The sequence below is a fragment of the Mobula birostris genome, chromosome 18 (genome assembly GCF_030028105.1).
Source record: "Mobula birostris isolate sMobBir1 chromosome 18, sMobBir1.hap1, whole genome shotgun sequence".
Taxonomy (NCBI): domain Eukaryota; kingdom Metazoa; phylum Chordata; class Chondrichthyes; order Myliobatiformes; family Myliobatidae; genus Mobula; species Mobula birostris.
In genome coordinates, this window is record NC_092387.1 from 50,306,683 (window position 1) to 50,328,824 (window position 22,142).

At 43.8% G+C, this 22,142-nt stretch overlaps 1 protein-coding gene across 3 annotated transcripts in view; it reads right to left on the reverse strand.

The window, feature by feature from the left end:
- ascc1 (activating signal cointegrator 1 complex subunit 1) overlaps positions 1–22,142 on the reverse strand; it is an 87,778-nt gene that overhangs the window by 13,171 nt on the left and 52,465 nt on the right. For all 3 annotated transcript variants that reach the window (XM_072282638.1, XM_072282639.1, XM_072282640.1), the window contains exons 7-9: positions 10,013–10,132; positions 3,141–3,265; positions 412–491 (exon numbers count right to left, since the gene is read on the reverse strand). In XM_072282638.1, the coding sequence (XP_072138739.1) occupies positions 412–491; positions 3,141–3,265; positions 10,013–10,132 (325 nt within the window). The remainder of the gene's footprint in view (positions 1–411; positions 492–3,140; positions 3,266–10,012; positions 10,133–22,142) is intronic.

A 22,142-nucleotide genomic window follows, 5' to 3' on the forward strand; every position in this document is an offset into this window, starting at 1 on the left:
ACAATGCTCTCCTGCTTTCTTCAGTGCTGTGCCATTGGATGTTTTACAGACAAGATGGAACCTCAGTTCAATCTATACTTAAGGGCTGGAATGCAACTCTAACCCCTGGAATGGGAATAAAATCCTTAAATGTTTTTGAGAGAGAGGTGAAAGTACGTCAGTGACTGATGTATTCCTCCCAAGGTCTTGCATCATAATTCTGTGTGTGCTCCAACCAATATATCTGGAGAGATTCAGCACGGATCTGCTGGGCCATCGCCGGGTCCAGGGTCATAGGCCAAGAATCATGGGAGATGTTTTCCGCTCCATACAACGTACCACTATTCTAGTTAAGCCAATATGCCATTGACTCAGCTAGCACTGTTCACAAAAGGACAAGATGCGTTTTTCTAATTAATGCTTATGACTGACCTTTAACACATTCCTTGCATCGAATGACTCCCTTTCACGAAAATTCGGCTTCCCCGAGGCAGTATTGTCTCGTTCTTCCACTGAAAGCAACAGAGGTTTTCATTATTGGCAGTTCACTGCAGCCACCAAACTAGAATGACAAAGGCATTTTTATTACAGAATCACAGCAGTTTACAGCAGATAGATCAGAGCAGAAGCTCATCTGTTCACGCCACTTGAGAAAGCGCTATCGAACTCATCGAGCTTTTCAACTCTCACTCTCTATTCCTGACACGTCAAAAGCTCATCCATTTACTTTTTAAATGCAATGAGTGTTTCTGTTTCTTTCAGGCAGAGCTCCAAACCCATCATTCTTGGACGGTTTTTCTTCCCTCAACTCTCCTCTAATCCTTTTACTAAATACTTAATGTTTCCTAGTCATTGACATTTTTAACTTGAGGAATTGGTCCATTTGATTCAGGTTTTCTGGATCATCAACACCTATCTCAAAGAAAACTTCAAAGTCAAAGTAAGTTTATTATCGAGAAGTATCTATATATCACCATGCACCACCCAGTGATTCATTTTCCTGTGGGCATTCGCAGTAAGACGAAGAAATACAGTAGAATCAATGAAAAACTACACTCAGACCATGTGTGTATGTGTGCACTTTGGTAATTAATTCATCCTGCGCAGAACTAACACTGGATCTCACATTAGTCAACACCCCAGGGGTAGAACTTAGACAGCGCAATATCACAGCTAGTTTTTTTCTATCAGCTTTTTTCTTGCCTCCTGTAGGTGTCAGCACGTGTGAGGAGGGAGGTTTATTCACTGGCACCTCACCATTGTTCATCTGCAAGCTCACCATTCAGGCTTATTGTAGCTCTGAGGAACCTGAGATGGAGCACCCCAACTCTATCAAAAACTCAACAGATGAAATTACATGAAAATTTAAGTAATTTCTTGCAGGTCAGAAACAAACTGGCAGACCAGCATTTACCCTCAGTAATCTATGAACCTTCAAAGATTCAAAGTACATTTATATCAAAGTATGTGTGCAGTATTCAACCCTGAGATTCTTCTTCCCATAGACAGTCACAAAACAAAGAAACACCATGGAACAGCACAATGCAAAATTGAACTGAACTGAACTAAACTGAACATTCCTAGACTGTTACAAGGACTCTGTGGTTGTTGTTCTATATTTGTGTCTTTTATTCATTTTTTGCCATCTGCATAATTTATTTTTTAAAACTCCATTGTAGTTTTTTTCTCCTTTCTTGCAAATCATCAAAGAAAATTGCATGCCTTCCTGAAAAAGCTGCTGAAGGGACACTTTTGTAGGTGTAACAGTGCACACAAAATCAACGCAGGATGTGGATAAATATGTGCAAAGGTCTGCATCAACAAAAGGAAGTGTTTACTTAGGCTGGTGTTTTTTTTAAATAAAATCATAAACACTTTTCAAAGTCTTTCTGTATTGGTAACATCTAATCATGGAAAATCATAGTCATAGTCATACTTTGATCCCGAGGGAAATTGATTTTCGTTACAGTTGCCCCAACCAAGAATAGAGTGTAAATATAGCAATATAAAACCATAAATAATTAAATAGTAATATGTAAATTATGCCAGGAAATAAGTCCAGGACCAGCCTATTGGCTCAGGGTGTCTGACCCTCCAAGGGAGAGTTGTAAAGTTTGATGGCCACAGGCAGGAATGACTTCCTATGACGCTCTGTGTTGCATCTCGGTGGAATGAGTCTCTGGCTGAATGAACTCCTGTGCCCACTCAGTACATTATGTAGTGGATGGGAGACATTGTCCAAGATGGCATGCAACTTGGACAGCATCCTCTTTTCAGACACCACTGTCAGAGAGTCCAGTTCCATCCCCACAACATCACTGGCCTTACGACTGAGTTTGTTGATTCTGTTGGTGTCTGCTACCCTCAGGTCAGGTTAGTATTTCAGGTGGAAGACAACCTGTGTTGAAATATTAACCTGCATTTTCCTTTTACAGGTATTGGTGGAACTGAAATGCAAGCCCCGTGAAACATCTTAAGTAATCTAAAATTCAGAAAAGATAATAAATATCTATATGCAGTACATTACTCTAAGTTGGTATACTATAAATAGGGTTATGTGGGTAGCACAGCATCTATCACACTGTGTAAAACATGAAGATTGGTTTTATTTGTCACATGTACATTGAAACATAGAAAGATACAGTGAAATGCATTGTTTGCATCAATGACCAATCCAGTTTGAGGATGTGCTGGAGGCAGCTGCAAGTGTTGCTTGCTTCAGCACACAACATAGCAGACCCACGACTTACTAACCCTAACCTGTATGCCTTTGGAATGTGGGAAGGCAATGGAGCACCCGGAAGAAACATGCGTAGTCACAGAGAGAACATATAAACTCCTTGCAAACACGTGCAGTCACAGAGAGAACACATAAATTCCTTGCAAAGACATGCCGTCACAGAGAGAACATATAAACTCCTTGCAAACACACGCAGTCAAGGAGAGAACATACAAACTCCTTGCAAACACACGCAGTCACGGAGAGAACATATAAACTCCTTGCAAACACGCACAGTCACGGACAGAACATACAAACTCCTTGCAAACACGCGCAGTCACGGAGAGAACATACAAGCTCCTTGCAGGCAGTGGCGGAAATTGAATCCCAATCTGCGTGTGTGACCGAGACAGAGTGACATTACACTGGATCCTGCACGTACCTGTTGGATCTCTTCTGAAAAGCGTATTCATCAAAGTAGCATGGAGCTTCACCTTGTTCCATTCTTTCCCCATCAGCCCAGAGGCTATAAACCGCTCCATTAATCCATCAGCGATCAGCTGTAACCTGCATGCAAACGAATTACCGGTCAGTATAGGAAAGCAAGCGACAAAGTAGCAAAAGTAGCAGCATTCACCACCACTGGATGATCACAGACTTGTTTTTAATTTTTAAAAAATTTATTGAGATGCAGCAGGGAATAGGCCCTCCCAGCTCTTCGAGTCACGCCATCCAGCAAGCCGCCCGATTTAACCCTAGCCTAATCATGGGACAGTTTACAATGACCGATTAGCCTACCAACTGGTACACCTTTGGACTGTGGGAGGAAACCAGAGAACCCGGACAAAACCCACACTCACAACACGCTGGAGGAACTCAGCAGGTCGGGCAGCATCCGTGGAAACGATCAGTCAACGTTTCGGGCCGGAACCTGGACAAAATCCATGTGGTCACCGGGAGAATGTACATCCTCCTTACAGGCAGTAGCAGGAATTGATTCTGGGTCGTCTGTACTGTGAAGCGTTGTGCCAGCCACTACACTAGCTCAAGTGCTTTTGACTTTGGTCAACCCTTCTTTCAATGTCCAGCTTTTCCTCTCCAAGAGACAGGAGGGAGAACAGAAAGTTAGGATCTAACGGCTGTAAAGCTTGCCCCAGGTCTGTGCATTTGTCTCAGTGCTTTAACATTAGTGTGCACAGCAGAGCTTCCATTTGCTGAAAGACTAACAGCCAGAAGCAAATGTTTACCTCGTAAAGACTTATTAGCTATTTTTTTTGAAAGTGAGACACCTAACTTAATAAACAGTTTTAAAGATTAGCTTTATTTGTTATGTTTATTGAAACATACAGTGAAATGCATTGTACGTGGCGAGGATTGCTGGGGGCAGCCCACATGTGCTGCCATGCTTTTGGCACCAAAATAGCATCCTACAACATACTAACCCTAAGCTGTATGTCTTTGGAATGTAGGAAGAAACTGGAGCAGCCAGAGGAAACCCATGTGGTCATGGAGAGAACGTACAAGGACAGCAATGGGAATTGAACCCAGATCTTACAGGTAGCATTGTAAAGCGTTAAGTCTTTTCCCTTTCACCATATTCCCAAGTGTTCTTACTCTTCCAAATATCCCAACCCAAATCAGCACCGATCATCACCTTGACTTGTTAGATAGTTCATGTTCCAAAATAACAATGGCCCCCTACCTAGTCTTAAGTTTTTCAGTTCCCAAAAGGTGTCAGTCCAGGCATACTTTTAATACTCCATTGGCTTCACCTTATTTCAGGCACTTCCGAAACCTGATTTCATCGAGGGTAACTATTAGTTTGGGTGCTCTTGCCCTGGATGCTGAGATTCTCTAAACATCTACAGCATGGATCAGCAAGTTTCTGCAGCACCCCATTACCACCACAGCTTTACCATCAGAATTTCATTATAACTGGAAGGCCAACTGCGTCCCTTTATCAATTTAACATCAGTTTGTTGAGCATCTGGAAAAAGTTCTTGAGCTTTGATTCTAGACTGAGATGAAAGTCACAGCAACAGAGAACCTTGTTTTAGTGGTAAAATTGGTTCAGAGAGATGTAGGCAAGAAAGGTGAGGAGGAATAAGCTTTTTTTTTTGAAAGCCTTTATGTTATTTCTCATTGTTCTCTGTATGAAAGAGAAACATGCATTTTGAAACTTAAATATTGGCAGACACGAACAATTAACACAGAAAGCAATGAGAAATTTTGTTTGGTTTGATCAGGAAATTTATCACTCCGCAATAACAACATTTCTCCAGTCTCAAGAAATCAGAATTTGAGATAATTTCTCAAGTAGTCTGGCAATATTTCATGGGTAGAGAATGCAATCTCATTTAACTATATTGCCAGATAATTTTGTATGCAATTATATTCTAAAGGAGATAACACAAATGACCTGCAAAATAGCCAACACAAGTAGAATTACTTTAAACAGACATGGGCTTTACCTTCTCCTACAGAAACTCTCACTATATTAGGAATACAATGAGTCTATCTCATGGTGGCAATTTAATTACAAACAAGAGAAAATCTGCAGATGCTGGAAATCCAAGGGACACACACAAAATGCTGGAAGAGCTCAGCAGACCAGGCAGCATCTATGGAAATGAGTACAGTTGACGTTTTGGGTTGGGACCCTTCAGCAGGACAGGAGGAAAAAAGATGAGGAGTAGAGTTAAATGGTGGGGGGGAGGGGAGGGAGTAATACAAGGTGAAAGGTGAAACTGGGAGGGGGAGGGATGAACTAAAGAGCTGGGAAGTTGATTGGTGAAAGATACAAAGCTGGAGAAGGGAAGAGTCCAATAGGAGAGGACAGAAGGTCATGGAAGAAAGAAAAGGGGGAAGGAACACCAGAGGGAGGCAATGGGCAGGCAAGGAGTTGAGGTGAGAGAGGGAAAAGGGAATAGGTAATGGTGAAGGGGTTGGGGGCATTACTGGAAGTTCGAGAAATCGATGTTCATGCCATTAGGTTGGATGCTACCCATACGGAATATAAAGTGTTGTTCCTCCAACCTGAGTGTGGCCTCATCGTGAAAGTAGAGGAGGCCATGTATAGGCATATGGGAATGGGAATGGGAAGTGGAATTAAAATGCGTGGCCACTGGATTGGAATGGGAATGGCCAACCAATTTACTTCCACTTCCCATTCCCAATCTTTCACCAATCAACTTCCCAGTTCTTTACTACAACCCTCCTGCTCCAGGGTTTCACCTATCACCTTGTGTTTCTCCCTCCCGTCCCTCCACCTTTTAACTCTACTCATCTTTTTTTTCTCCGGTCCTGCTGAAGGGTCTCTGCCCAAAACGTTGACTTACTCTTTTCCATAGATGCTGTCCGGCCTGCTGAGTTCCTCCAGCATTTTGTGTGTGTTGCGTGGCAATTTAATTGTTTGGGTGGATAGGTGGAAGTTAACGTTATGTCTTAGAGTACCAGTGATCAGAAGAACGGGGGTTCAATTCTCGCCACTATCTGAAATGATTCTGTCTGTTCTCCCCATGGTCGCGTGGGTTTCCTCCAGGTGCTCCAGTTTCTTCCCATATTCCGAAGTTATGTGTATGCTATGTTAGCCTGGAAGTATGGTGACACTTGTGGGCTGTCCCCAGCACATCCTTGGACTGTGTTGGTTGTTTTTGCAAACAGTGCATTTCACTGTATGTTTCAATGTATGTGTGACAAATAAAGCTAATCTATGAAGCATACAAGAAAGCGTTTTTCACAATGGTGACCTATGGACAAGGAACAATCCTCAATAATCTGAGTTCCAATTTAGAATTAAGCTCCAGAAACGACCAATTTCTCCATTTTCTTCTGAAGGGCAACAAACAATAGAGTAAAAGTATTAACTGCATGGATCCTACAAAGCAGGAGCCAGTGCAAAGAACAGTGTTAGACTGTGAGTGTCTCTGGAGCAGAGAGAAATGCAGAGCACTTAGGCAGGAGCTGTCAGGTCCCATGAGTAGGTGAGAAGAATATTAATTTTCCATGTAAATAAGCAACAGTAAACAAAATGGCTCAGAAATTCACTCAATGGACAATGGTAGTATGGGGGTTAGCATAATGCTGTTACAGTGCTAGTGAACTAGGTTTAATTTCGCCTGTCTGTGAGGAGTTTGTACGTTCCCCCTGTGACTGCGTGGGTTCCCTCTGGGTGTTCAGCTTTCCTCCCACATTCCAAAGACATACATGTTAGAGTAATTGATCACATGGGTATAATTGGATGGGGCTTGTTGAGCCAGAAGGGTATGTTACCATGGTGTATCTCTAAATAAAGACATGCTTAGATAGATGAATAAATACGTACTGTATATACCTATGTACACTGGCAGGCTAAAATATGTAGATTATACTGTTCAGTAATACAGTACTGGAGAATTAAAAAGCTATTATGGAATGGGCTGCCGGCGGCGGTGGTGGAGGCAGAAATGATAGAGTCTTTTAAGAGGCTCCTGGATGACTACATGAAGCTTAGAAAAATAGAGGGCTGTGGGTAAAGCCTAGGTAGTTCTCAGGTAGGGACATGTTCGGCACAGCTTTGTGGGCTGAAGGGCCTGTATTGTGCTGTAGGTTTTCTATGTTTCTATGTTTATCAATGACAGTATTGTCTCGACAGTGGTTTGAACACCTTTTGAGGCTGGGGTTTCAGTGATTTTACTGATAGCAGGGATCGGAATTGATTAGTAGACAATAATCAGGACAGCGATAATCCCAAACAAGAGCAAAGTCTCATGGTCATTAGCTTTGTCCACCTGCTTCATCGCCATTAGCACATTGCAGAGCTATGGCAGTCCTCAGTTCAGATCATCTCACCTTCTCAGATGTTCTGGAGGGGACAACGTCTGATAGCACATGGCACACGTGGATTTGCATGCTGCATTTATTAATAATGGGTTTGCAAACCCAGTCATAAGAGAGAAAGGCACAAGTCAATGCAGTATCTGCTCCTGCCTTTGTTTCCTAAAGACCTACCCTGGAATTGTGAGCAGACGGGTGAGATTAGAGATTAGCTTTATTTGTCATGTGTACATCAAAGTATTGAAACATACAGTGAAATGCGTCATTTGCATTAACGACCAACACAGTCCGAGGACGTGCTTGGGTTCAGCCCGCAAGTCTCGCCAGACTTCTGGCGCCAACGTAGCATGCCAACAATTTATACAAACCTTAATCCTAAACCTTCATCTTTGAAATGTGGGAGGAAACGGGAGCACCAGAGTAGACCCACGCAGTCACAGGGAGACGTAGAAACTCCTTACAGGCAGGCTGCGGGAAATGAACCTGTAAACCATTTTGTTACTGCGCTGCCCAATGTGGTTGGAGTGCTTCCAACACATTTTAATAGATTTTATTTACTAATTGCTTGATTAAAAATGTTATATAGCCAATTACTAATTTCAATGGCTGTCATTTATTTCCATAAAGAAAATGTTTAAAGACCCAAATTCAAGGTAAAACAAAAATCAAAAGATAATTAAAATGCAAACTAAAAACACAATTTGATGGATATACACAGCTGGCATCCTCTTCATCGGTGATGCACCAGCAGTCTTCTGACACCATGTGACTGACTGGGTTGACTAGTTTCAATATTCTGCCTTAAATAATTGTAGAATCAATGCCTTAACAACCCAGTTCCCTGTCAGTTACAATAGATTCCAGAAATTACATTTGTCCATGGCCCCAACTTCACCCTTGGCTCAGTGAACACCAAAACTCAGTGACTGAAGCTGGCCATGCAGAAATATGGAGAAAATCACACTGGTAATGTAATTGGTGGAAACATCCATAATTCACAGCCACCAACATTGAGTTAGGGTTCACTTCAAGAGGCTGGTCTGACGTGATGATTTAATCCTGTAAAGTGCTTTCACCATGCTGCATGTTCAGTGTTTGGAGTACAATAAATGAGTCGTTAGTTTTTCTTACACAGAAATCCAGGTTCACGAGGATGCTTCCAGAAATGAAGGGGTTAACATACGAGAAGACCTTGGCAGCTTTGGGCCTGTGCTCACTGGAGTTTAGAAGAATATGAGAGGGAGGGGTGGCTGTCATTGAAACATACCGAATGTTGAAAGGACTAGATAGGATGGATGTGGAGAAGATGCTTCCTGTGGTGGGAGTATCCAGAATTAAAGGGCACAGCCTCAGAACTGAAGGGCTACCCTTTAGAACAGAGGTAAGAAGGAATTTTTTTAGCCAGAGTAGTAAGTTGGTGGAATGCTCTGCCACAGGCTGTGGTGGAGGCCACGTCTATGCGTATATTTAAAGGCATGTGTATGGAGTAAAGTGGCATCCGGAATCAGCCAAAATGGAATGGTGGAGCAGACATGGGCTGAATGGCCTAATTCTGCTCCTATCTCTTATAGTCTTATGGTATTAAAACACCTCCGTCGCTTTCAATTGTGAAAACCTACAATAGCATCATTACATTTTGTCATGCCCCTTTAAATAGCTCACTTATTTTTAAATAAAATGGTTATCTGTTCGGCAAACCATTCCGATAACAGGAAGAGATCTTTCACAGAATCATGGCTCCTGAAGTTATTTCAAACAACTCTATAATCAACCCAATTCAAATACTATTTTTCTAATCATTCTCCCTCAAATACCTATCCAGTTCCTCATTAAATGGCATTCAACTGTTTACACTATCTTTTGAAGGAATGCAATTCAGATTATAACCCCCAACCCTATGCAGAAAAAATGTACATATCAAGGGTCTCTGAAGAATAACTATTTCATGGTCATACCGCCTTCCTTTGTATTTCACTGAGGAGAGAATTAATTTCCAGAATTCTACTATTTTTGACCACGGTTATAAATGAACACAGGACAGGGCGGACTAGAGCTGGGATCATTAGGCAGGAGAAAGGTGTGGTGTGGGATTATTAAGAATGAATCAATTCCCTCAGATTAAAGGTGTGCATCACGGTAGCGTAGCAATTAGCGCCGGCTGTAAATTTGGGGTTCGATTCCTGTCACTGTCTTTAAGTGTGACCACATGACTGTGTGAGTTTCCTCTGGGTGCTCCAGCTTCTTCCCACATTCTAAAGACGGGGTAAGGGTTAGTAAATTGGCATGCTATGTTGCTGCTGGAAGCACGGTGGCACTTTGTGTCACTTTTTTATGATGTCAATTGCTTTGCACAACCCTCGCTGATCTGATTTGACACAAACGATGCATTTCATAGTATGTTTCGATGTACATTTGACAAATAAAGTTAATATTTCATTTTACTCTTCTTGTAGGAACTACTGTGAGCAAAAATGAGCTATGAGAATCTTCATCACTTACTTGTCTGTTCCATTTTTCATTTCAATTTTTCCATAAAGAACATCAACCATACTTGGGTCATCATTCATGTACTCGATCCCTTTTACCCTCACGAGGAGCGGCTTTCCTTCTGTGAGTTTACTGAAATAGAAAGGCACGATAAGGAAGAAGGCATATAAATCTCTCAACCACAGTTACCTATGTAGAGTATGGGATATTAGATTTAATAGAAAACTCAAATGTACAGGATAGTCTCACACATAGTCTCAGAAAGCCTGGAGTTGTTTAATGAACTTCATTTAAACATCACCATGTGGATATACAGAGCAAGAAATAGTCAAGATGAATACAATAATTTTACACTTTTAGATTTTTTTTACTTTGCACTTTAGCCCGACAGATCTACTTATTGGCGTTTTCTGCGGACATTTTTGTGATATCAATTACAATGAAGTTTTTACTATTTTAATATGTTTGTCTTCACATACCAACTGGCTGAAATTGAAGTGACATATACCAACTGCCTAGTTCACTTAGTGCTTCATGAGCTCTTCTTCTTTGAGTGTCAGTCTTGAATGGTCATATCTTTCTTGCCTCCAGAGCCCCTTCTACAATGTAATTACATAATTCGGCCTGACATTTCAGTTCAGCACCAGAAGTACTGCACTGCCAGAGTTTCTGTCTTTTTGATTAGATGCAGAATTTGCCCAAGCTCTCCTGAATGTGTAACATTCGGGGCATTGTTTGAAGAAAAATAGGGCAGCTCTTTGCTATACTCAATGCCAATATTTATCCTCCAGTTAATGTTTTTCTTGTGACTATGATTAACCTACTTTCCATTTTAAGGTTGTGTTGATTAACTTCCTTTTTAATGCATGATGCTTGCAGAAAAAGCTGTTGTAAGGGTTCTTAAGGTTAAGCAACTGACTACAAGGTACTAAGCTTTTCCTTCAGTAGCTAGATTTGAAAGTATTAAATATAGATGCAATGATTATTACAGAGTGAAATACTGTACATAAACATTCTAGAAACCACATCTGCTGATATATGCAAACAGGAGGAAGAATTCTAATTCCCAGACATCCATCAGATCACTGTGGAGTTCAGGCTTGTCATCATCTGACTGCACATACTGTGCCTATAAAAATTATCCACTTCTCTCCCCACCCCATCCCCAGAATTTTCATGTTTTACTGTTTTATAACATTGAATAACAGTGGATTTAATTTAGCTTTTTTTGACACTGATCAACAGATACAGACTCTTTCGTGTCAAAGTGAAAATAGATTCCTACTAAGTGATCTAAATTAATTGCAAAATAAAACACAAAATAATTGATTGCTTAAGTATTCACCCCTTTCAAGTCAGTATTTAGTAGGTGTACCTTTGACAGCAATTACAGCCTTGAGTCTGTGTGGATAGGTCTCTATCAGCTTTGCACATCTGGACACTGTAATTTTTCCCCACTTTCTTTACAAACTCTGTCAGATTGCATGATCGTGAGTGAACAGCCCTTTTCAAGTCCAGCCTCAAATTCCCAGCTGAATTTAGGTCTGGACTTTGACATGGCCATTCCAAGACATTAACTTTGATGTTTTAAGCCATTCCTGTGTAGCTTTGGCTTTATGCTTGGTGTCATTATCTTGCTGGAAAACAAATCATCTCCCAAGTCGCAGTTCTCTTGCAGACTGCATCAGGTTTTTCTCCAGGATTTCTCTGTATTTTGCTGCATTCATTTTACCCTCTACCTTCACAAGCCTTCCAGGGCCTGCTGCAGTGAAGTATCCCCACAGCATGATGCAAGCACCATCATGCTTCATGGTAGGGGTAGTGTGCTTTTAATGTGTGGTCTTTGGCTTACACCAAACATAGCGTTTAATCTGACGCCCAAAAAGCTCCATTTTGGTTTCATCAGACTATAAATTGATTGAAGCACCTTCAATAACTCCAAAAGACTGAGGTTTGGTAAAATACTGAAAGGCTTTTATTCGCTGTACAATATGACCTCCACAGTGAGTGTCTGCCCCCGGACTGAGGGGGAGGGGCAAGGCGAACACCTTTATACAGGACTCTGTGGGAGGAGCCACAGGGGCAGTCAGCAGAGGGGTGTGTCCAGGCAGTTAACCCAGTTACAACATATATATACATGGTTTACCACATTCACCCCTCCTTTTTTTAAAAAGAGTCCCGCGGGGTGAAGTGACTGACAATATTTAAAACAAGTGTATTTACAGGTCAAGTCTATCAGGCAGTCGAGTCCGTCACTGTGATCTACGTAGCACCGGTGGTGATTGCATCGGCGGCGGTGGTTGTGCTGGCTCTAGTCTGACCTGAGGTGTCAGCACGTTAGGCGTCAGTAATCCCTCATGCGTGTGCGTCGCGCCCGGTATGGGAGTGTCGTGTGGTGTCTGTGTAGAGTTTGGAGTGCGCGGTGTCTCGTGGGTATATACATCGGTGGGTACGGGGTCAATAGTCACCACAGAGTGTTCAGGGTAGGAGGCTGGTGCTCCTGTGGGTGCCAGGTCGCGGATAGAAACCGTGTCCTCCCGCCCATCAGGTAAAACCACGTAGGCATACTGGGGGTTCGCATGAAGATTCACTAGAATGATTCCGGGAATGAGAGGGTTAACATATGAGGAACGTTTGTCCGCTCTTGGACTGTATTCCTTGGAGTTTAGAAGAATGAGGGGAGACCTCATAGAAACATTTCAAATGTTAAAAGGCATGGACAGAGTGGATGTGGCAAAGTTGTTTCCCATGATGGGGGCGTCTAGTACGAGAGGGCATGACTTCAGGATTGGAGGGCGCCCTTTCAGAACAGAAATGTGAAAAAATTTTTTTAGTCAGAGGGTGGTGAATCTATGGAATTTGTTGCCACAGGCAGCAGTGGAGGCCAAGTCATTGGGTGTATTTAAGGCAGAGATTGATAGGTATCTGAGTAGCCAGGGCATCAAAGGTTATGGGGAGAAGGCGGGGCAGTGGGACTAAATAGGATAAAATGGATCAGCTCATGATAAAATGGCGGAGCAGACTCGATGGGCTGAATGGCCTACTTCTGCTCCTTTGTCTTATGGTCTCATGGTCTAAGTAAGTGAACCCTCTCGACCATCGGGGAGTATTTATTGCTCCTTGCATGTTTCCGGAGCAGCACTGGCCCCGGGGACGTCAGCCAAGTTGGTAGGGTGGTTCCAGTGGTCGATTTTCTGGGAAAAGAAAAGAGCCGCTCATGAGGGGTGGCATTGGTGGCTGTGCATAACAGGGAGCGGATGGAGTGGAGTGCCTCGGGAAGGACCTCCTGCCAGCGGGAGACCGGCAGTCCCTTTAACCTGAGGGCTAACAGTGTGGCTTTCCACACCGTGCCATTCTCCTTCTCTACCTGTCCATTCCCCCGGGGATTATAGCTCGTGGTCCTACTAGTTGCAATTCCCCTAGCTAGTAGATATTGGCGCAGCTCGTCGCTCATAAACGAGGACCCTCTGTCACTGTGGATATAGCATGGGTATGCGAACAGAGTGAAGAGCTTGCGCAGGGCTTTTATAACTGAAGTGGTAGTGGAATCGGGGCAGGGAATGGCGAAGGGGAACCGCGAGTACTCGTCGATAATGTTAAGAATTGCGGTCGGTGGAGGGATGGGGGCCCTTAAAGTTGACACTCAGTCGCTCAAAGGGGTGGGTGGCCTTGATGAGTTGTGCCTTTTCGGGTCGGTAGAAGTGCGGTTTGCACTCTGCGCAGACTTGGCAGCCCCTGGTCATCATCCTGATCTCCTCAAGGGCGTAAGGCAGGTTCTGGGCTTTCACGAAGTGGAAAAGCTGGGTGACCCCCGGGTGGCAAAGGTCTACATGTAGGACGTATAGCCAGTCGATCTGCACGCTGGAGCATCTTCCCCGGGATAGGGCATCGGAGGGCTGGTTGAGCTTCCCAGGCCTGTACATGATATCATAGTTGTAGGTGGAGAGTTCGATTCTCCACCTCAGAATTTTATCATTTTTGATTTTGCCCCGTTGCTGGTTATTAAACATGAATGCGACTGAGCGCTGGTCAGTTAGCAGGGTGAACCTCTTGCCGGCAAGATAGTGCCTCCAGTGCCTAATAGCTTCCACTATGGCCTGGGCCTCTTTCTCCACCATGGAGTGTCGAATTTCAGGGCCTTGAAGGGTACGGGAGAAGAACGCCACTGGTCTTCCCGCCTGGTTGAGGGTAGCAGCCAGCGCGAAGTCGGAGGCGTCACTCTCTACTTGGAAGGGAATGGCCTCGTCCACCACATGCATTGCTGCTTTGGCAATGTCCCCTTTTATGCAGCTGAAAGCCACGTGGGCCTCGGCTGAGAGGGGAAATGTGGTAGACTTGACCAGGGGGCGGGCCTTGTCTGCATAGTTAGAGACCCATTGGGCGTAATATGAAAAGAAGCTCAGGCACCTTTTGAGGGCTCTGAGGGTGTTGGGAAGAGGGAGTTCCAACAAGGGGTGCATATGGTCGGGGTCAGGGCCAATGACTCCATTCTCCACGACACACCCAAGGATAGCAAGTCGGGTGGTCCCGAATACACACTTGTCCTTGTTATAGGTGAGGTTGATAGCTTTGGCCGCTTGGAGAAATTTTTGGAGGTTGTTGTCGTGATCCTGCCGGTCGTGACCGCAGATGGTGATGTTATCCAGATATGCGAACGTGGCCTTCAGTTGGCACTGGTCCACTATCCGGTCCATTGCCCCCTGGAAGACAGATACACCATTCGTGGCACCAAAGGGGACACACAGGAATTGATAAAGCCTGCCGTCCGCCTCGAAGGCGGTGTAAGGGCGGTCCTCCCGGCGGATGGGGAGCTGATGGTAAGCGAATTTTAGGTCTATGGTCGAGTACACCTTGTACTGTGCTATCTGATTGACCATATCTGCGATGTGGGGTAGAGGGTACGCGTCGAGCTGCGTGAACCTATTGATGGTCTGGCTATAGTTCACGACCATCCTATTCTTCTCCCCGTTCCGAACAACGACCATCTGCGCCCTCCAAGGACTGTGCTTGCATCAATGACCCCCTCCCTGAGCAGCCACTGCACCTCCGACTTAATGAAAGGTCTGTCCCCTGCGCTGTACCTCCTGCTTTTCGTTGCCACAGGTTTACAGTCGGGGGTCAGGTTGGCGAACAGCGGTGGGGGAGGGATCCTGAGGGTGGAGAGGCCGCAAGTGGTGTCGGTAGTGTGGCAGTTGGCATGATGTTGGGTGGGATGCGCGGGTCGGTGTGTGCGTGTGGTCAGCAGCAGGGTACGTGACATATCTCTACAAAACTGGGGATTTACGACAGTAATTGGCAGGTGGGGCCCATCATACTTCATTGTCACGCTTTTCAGGTGGCTCTGGAAGTTGAGCCCCAATAGCACAGGGGCACACAGTTGAGGCAAGACCAGTAATGTAAAGTCTCAATATTCTGTGTCCTGCACCACTAGTGTCGCTACACAACCCCCCTGGATGTCTGTTGTATGCGACCCGGAAACCATGGTGACCCTCTGACTTACCGGCCGTATCATGAGTCCACAATGCTGCACTGTGTCCGGGTGGATAAAACTCTCCGTGCTGCCTGTGTCAAACAGGCAGCTTGTCCTGTGCCCCTCCACCAAGATGTCCATCATTGACCTTGCGAGCTGGTGGGGAGCGCTTTGGTCGAGGGTCACGGAAGCCAGGGTTGGGTCACTGTCTTGGTCCGGCGTGGTGGGGTGCCCCGTGAGCACCCGTTGGTCGTAGGCAGTGGGAGGTGGCACCGACCAAGATGGCCACTCCCATGTCTCGCACGTGGTGGCGGCGTGCAGGGAAGATGGCGGCTCCCATGTCTCGCACGTGGTGGCAGCATGCAGGGAAGATGGCGGCAGGCAAGATGGTGACCCCGTCTCGCACGCAGCGCTGCTCGATCTCTCTCGCGGTTTTGACTTACAGACCTTGGCGAAGTGGCCCTTCTTTCCGCAGCTGGAACAGGTAGCTTGTCAGGCCGGGCAGCGTTTCCGGGGGTGCTTCTCCAGTCCGCAGAAATAGCACTTCTGCGGACTCATGACTGGCGGCAGCCAAGGTCGATTCGCCGGCGGGTTGCGGGGTCTGCGGCACCCACGAGGCCATTGGGGGATCGCGTGCCTGGAGAGCCTCAGAGCAGAGCAGCCTCCAACGTATCAGCCAGCTCGATCGCCGAACATAGGGTAAGATCGGCTTTTTCCAGCAGCCGCTGGCGCACGTACACTGACCCCGTTACGAAGGCGTCTCTCACTAGGAGTTCTGCATGCTGCGCCGCCATCAGCTCCTGGCAATTGCAGGCTCGCACGAGTGTCTGTAGTGCCCGGACAAACTCAGCACTTGATTCCCCGGACCGCTGTTGCCGTGTCGCTAACCGGTGCCGAGCATAGACGCTGTTTATCGGCCGCAGGTATTGTCTTTTGAATGTGCTCATTGCGCCGTCGTAGCTCGGCTGGTCTCTGATCAGCGAATAGACCCGTGGACTGACCCTGGGAGTAGAACTCTGCGCTTCGCTACGGGGTCGGTCGCTTTAATCTCCTCTAGGTACACTTCAAAGCAGGTCAGCCAGAGTTCGAAAGCGTTTCCAGCTTCAGGCGTTTGTGGATCGAGGTCTAGTTTGTCTGGTCTCAGGGCCTGTTCCATGTTTTAAAATGTACAGCAAATAAAATTGAAGCACCTTCAATAACTCCAAAAGACTGAGGTTTGGTAAAGTACTGAAAGGCTTTTATTCGCTGTACAATACGACCTCTACAGTGAGTGTCTGCCCCCGGACTGAGGGGGAGGGGCAAGGCGCACACCTTTATACAGGACTCTGTAGGAGGAGCCACAGGGGCGTGTCCAGGCAGTTAACCCAGTTACAACATATACATATGGTTTACCACATTGATGACAGGCCAAGACCTTCTTCCAGCTGACTTCAGGGTCTTCCAAATGCCTTCTCGCAAACTCTAGCCAAGATTTCATGCAAGTATTTTTTCCCAACAGTGGCTTTCTCTTTGCCACTCTCCCATAAATCTGCGACTGGTGAACCACCCGGGCAACAGTTGTTGCCTGTGCAGTCTCTCCCATCTTAGCGTCTGAAGCTTGTAACTCCTCCAGAGTTGTCATAGGTCTCTTGTTGGCCTCCCTCACTAGTCCCCTTCTTGCACAGTCACTCAGTTTTTGAGGATGGCCTGCTCTAGGCATATTTATAGCTGTGCCATATTCTTTTCATTTCTTGATGATTGACTTAACTTTACTCCAAGGGATATTCAGTGGCTTGGGAATTTTCTCATATCCAAGACCTGACTTGTGCTTTTCAATAACCTTTGTGCAGAGTTGCTTGGAGTGTTCATTTGTCTTCATGGTGTAGTTTTTACCAGGATACTGACTCACCAGCAGATGGACCTTCCAGGTACAGGTGTACTTTTACTACATTCAACACCTCAACTGCACACAGATCTTCAAAAACAGATTGCCATTTAACTAATTATATTACTTTTAAAACCAATTAGCTGCACCAGTGATGATAATGTATGTCATATTAAGTGGGGGGGGGGTGAGTACTTCCACAATCAATTATTTTGTGGTTTATATTTGTAATTAATTTATATCACTTTGCAGAGATCTGTTTTCACTTCGACGTGAAAGTGGCCTTTTTGTTAATCAGTGTCAAAAAAGCCAAATTAAATCATTGTGATTCAATGCTGTAAAATAATAAAACATGAAAATTCCAAGGGGGTGAATGGTGAATACTTTTTACAGGCACTGTATATACAACCAAATGAAACTAAGTTCCCCCAGACCATGGTGCACCCACAAAACATAAATCATACACAGCAAATACAATAACTACAATAAGTTAATAAAGTATTATTTAAAATACATGTGGTGCGCAGCTGGCTGTCCTAGTGATGAGACCTCGGTAGTGGTAGGGTACTCATTAGTCACAACCTGAGGGAAAAAGCTATAAGCCAGCCTGGCAGTCCTAGTCCTGATGCTCCTGTACCTCCTTCCTGATGGTAGAAAGTCAAAGAGATTGTGGGATGGGTAGTAAGGATCCTCAACAATGCTTCAGGTCTTTTGTCTACACTTCTCCTAGTAAATGTCACAAATAGAGCAGGGGAGGGAGACCCCAACAATCCACTCAGCAATTCTCTGTAGGGTCTTGTGGTCTGATGCCTTGCAGCTTCCATACCACACAAAGATGCAGGCAGACAGGACACCCACAATGGTGTTCCTGTAGAAAGTTGTTAGAAGGGGGGGCGAGGAGCAACCAAGGCTCAGTACAAAATTGTAAAATTTTTGTTTGAACAACTTTGACAGCCATTCATAAACACAACAGATTCTGCAGATGCTATTGCATAGATAGAACAAAAAAAAACATCTGTGATGTGCCATTTAATTATGGATTTCAGTTACTAAGTTCAATCAGTTGAAGAGACTAACATTAGTTACTATGGAGTTTCTTCCCTCTGCACCATTTTATTATTAAAATATAGCAAACTACATTAGGAAGCTAAAGATATTGCAAAAATGAACATGGTAAGAAGATACAACGCAGAAGGCAAGAACCAAACTTACCTAATTTGTTTTCATCAACATGTCTCTCACAAATAGCAGTCATTTACCCCATACACAGAACAGAGCCAAAATACAGGAAAATTCACCGAGAACTGCAATACAGCTTGATCCAACTGTCATTGGCTCAAACTGCTGATTCTACATTCTGTTTGAAAAATAATTGGAGAGTCTTTCTTTTCCATCATTTGCCTTTCTCCTCAAAGTCTCTACCTCCGTTTCTCAGCTCACGTGGACAGAGTAGCAGCTGATGAAAGATAAATGAAAGCAGAGACTGTTGAAACCACTCAGCATGTATGACGGTAATGCAGAGAGAAATACGAGCAATGATGAATTAGCACAACTATGCAGACAACACACAACTGTATTTGCCTGTTACACCAGATGACCCCGAGGCTCTAAACCCTCTGGTCCAGTGTCTTGCTAGCATTATAGAATGAATGAGTTTGAATTTCCTTAAACTAAATTTTAGTTATTGGTAGCAATAAAAAAGTGTGAAGATCTTTTGCCTTAGAAATCAAGCCAAAAGCAAAGAATTTAGACAACATTGACTCTGAGTTAAATTTCAAATTACATATTAACCATATTACTGAGATGGTGTTCTTTCATTTAAGGAACATTGCAAAAGCAGGAGAAGATGGTGGCGCGCCTGCGTGTGCGCAGCCCTCCGGTGAAAAATGATATTGTATCTGTTAAATAGGGGCCGTGGACAATTCTGATTTGATGGAGAATGGACGTGACAGCACAGAGGAACATCTGGAGAAATTTCTGAAACGCCCGTTCACTGCTGTCAATACTGTGTGGTCGGGCATCTTTCGGAGGATAGGCCTCAAAATCCCCGGCCTTGCCTGCTTTTGGCAACCAAGAAGGAGGTCGAATCGTTCGGCCAGAGATGGTGCTCAGTACTCGGTGTCGGAGAGCTGATCAGAGCTCGAAGTTTTCGGATGACTCTGAGTCGGATTGTGGTCGGCATGGCAGGGAGAGTTTTTCTTCCTTCTCCCATCTGCGTGAGATGTGGGACATTTGAGAAACCTTGAACTTTACTGTGCTCACGGACTTCTTCATCAAGTTATGGTATTGTTACACTGTTTGTAACTATATGTTATAATTATGTGGTTTTGTCAGTTTTTTCAGTCTTGGTTTGTCCTGTGTTTTGTGATATCACACCGGAGGAAATAATGTATCATTTCTTCATGCATGCATTACTAAATGACAATAAAAGAGGACTACGTGTCTTCATAATCATAAAAGTTCAATTTCTTATAAAATCTCAAGATGTAGAAAATTTGATACATGCTTTTGTTTTTAGCTGATTAGACTGCTGTAATGCACTCTTTTCTGCACTAAGAAAGATATAATCAGCTGCAGCTTGTTCAAAATGCAGCAGCAAGAATCTTAACCAAAAAAAGAAGAAAAGCTGAACACATTTCACCAGTTTTAGCATCATTACACTGGTTGCCTGTGTCCTTTAGGGTGAATTTTAAAATACACTTAGTTGTATATAAGTCTCTGAATAATCTCACTCCTCCATATATTTTGGAGTGTCTATACCCTTACATTCCTAATCACAATCTTAGATCTGCGAATACTGGTTTGCTTAGTGTTCCTAGAGCCGGGCATATAAGAACTAGTGATGAATCCTTTTGCTCTTACGCACCAAAATTCTGGAATACACTACTGACTGAGATATGCCGGGCTAGTACTGTGGAACATTCCAAATCACTTCTAAAAACTTACCTTTTTAATTATAGGATTACAAACCTACTTATACAATAACTAATGCCTGTTGATGTTGATTATATTTCTGTAATTTGGTATAATCACATTTTATTCTATATAATGTTTGTCTTTACTTATGATTTTTAATTTTGTCTTGTATTTTTTTAACTATATTGATTCATCCTCACAATCTATGTAAAGCACGCTGAACCTGCATCTTAATGTATGAAAGATATTATATAAAATTATTATGATTATGTTGGCAAATTTTTATTCCAACCAGAAGGGGTTAGAAATCAAACATTTTTCAAGTTGCAAGGGAGGAGAAAGCTAAAGGAATATCTTCAATTGCCTGGCAATCAAGGGGTTGATGAGCACAAAAGGTGGCAGTGCTGCGTGAGTTGATGTGGTGAGGTTCAATCATCATAGCTCGTCTTTCTGGAGGAGATGTAAGAAAGAGGAGATAGATTGAACAGAGAGGGGAAAATCTCAGTGCTGCAACCAATGGATAAAGTTAAAGATAAAAGATTAGTTTTATTTGTCACATATTCATCAAAAAATACAGTGAAAGGTGCCATTTTGAGTCAATGATCAACACAGGATTGCGCTGGGGTCAGCCTGCAAGTCTTGCCATGCTGTTGGCACCTTCATAGCATGCCCACAATTCACCAATCCAATTTCTTACAGTATGCCTTGCAACGTGGGAGGAAACCAGAGCAACTGGAGGAAACCCATCCCTGATTCTCGAAAGCTACATTGACAATAGACAATAGGTGCAGGAGTAGGCTATTCGGCCCTTTGAGCCAGCCCGCCATTCACTGTGATCATGGCTGATCATCCACAATCAGTATCCAGTTCCTGCCTTATCCCCATAACCTTTGATTCCGCTATCTTTAAGAGCTCTATCCATCTCTTTTTTGAAAGCATCATGCATGTTGTATGTTCGTACCAGTGTTTTGGATATCTCCACATGGCCACAGAGGAATGGACTCTCAGGGGAAAGTTTTGATTGTTGTGGTCTATAGAGAACCAAAAATATAAAATGGACAAAGAGCAAAGTCCTTCCACATGAGGAAGTAGGATTCAAGTTAAAAGGCAGAACCACAGAGGTGATAATCTCTGAATTACTACCCGAGACACCTGAAAATTGATACAGGGGATAATAAGTATGAATAATTGAATACATAGTACTGTAACAATGTGCAGACATTCATACACTAGGCTGGGACTGGGGAAGATGGAGCTGCTCTATTGGTTGAAGTTTCACACAGCAATGACAGAATAAAATGATTATTTATGGCTATAGAAAAAGGCTTTAAACTAAATTGTAGAACGACTTTGCTGAAGCAATATTTAGAAAGACAGGGCAAAGAAATTGTGCAGAGTTGCATAGTTCAAACAAATGTACTACTTTCACAGAGTTGTGGAGCAAAGAAACAGGCCCGGGGTCCATCACACTAGGACAAGAATTGTGAATCTTTCACACTAATCCCAATTTATTCTCCCCACATTCCCCTTGACTATCTGCAGATTCTATCATTCACCCACAAACCAGGAACAATTTACAGTGAAACATCTTTGGGAATTGCGAAAAAACTGGAGCAATCAGAGGAAAGTCAAGAAGTCAAAATGAGATTGTGCACCATCCACCAGAGGCCAGGTATGAACGTGGGAATCCTGGAGCTGTGAGGGAGCATCTTTATTATAGCAGCAAAAAATAGTAAAAAGACAGACATGAAGATTCTTCATCTGAATCAATACACTCAGCTTTAGTCTTAAAGCAGATAAATTAAAGGTGCACATTGAAATAGTGTGTATATATGCTTGGAAGAGGATGCAGGATATCAGCAGGAAATAGTGGGAAAAATATAGGTCAAATA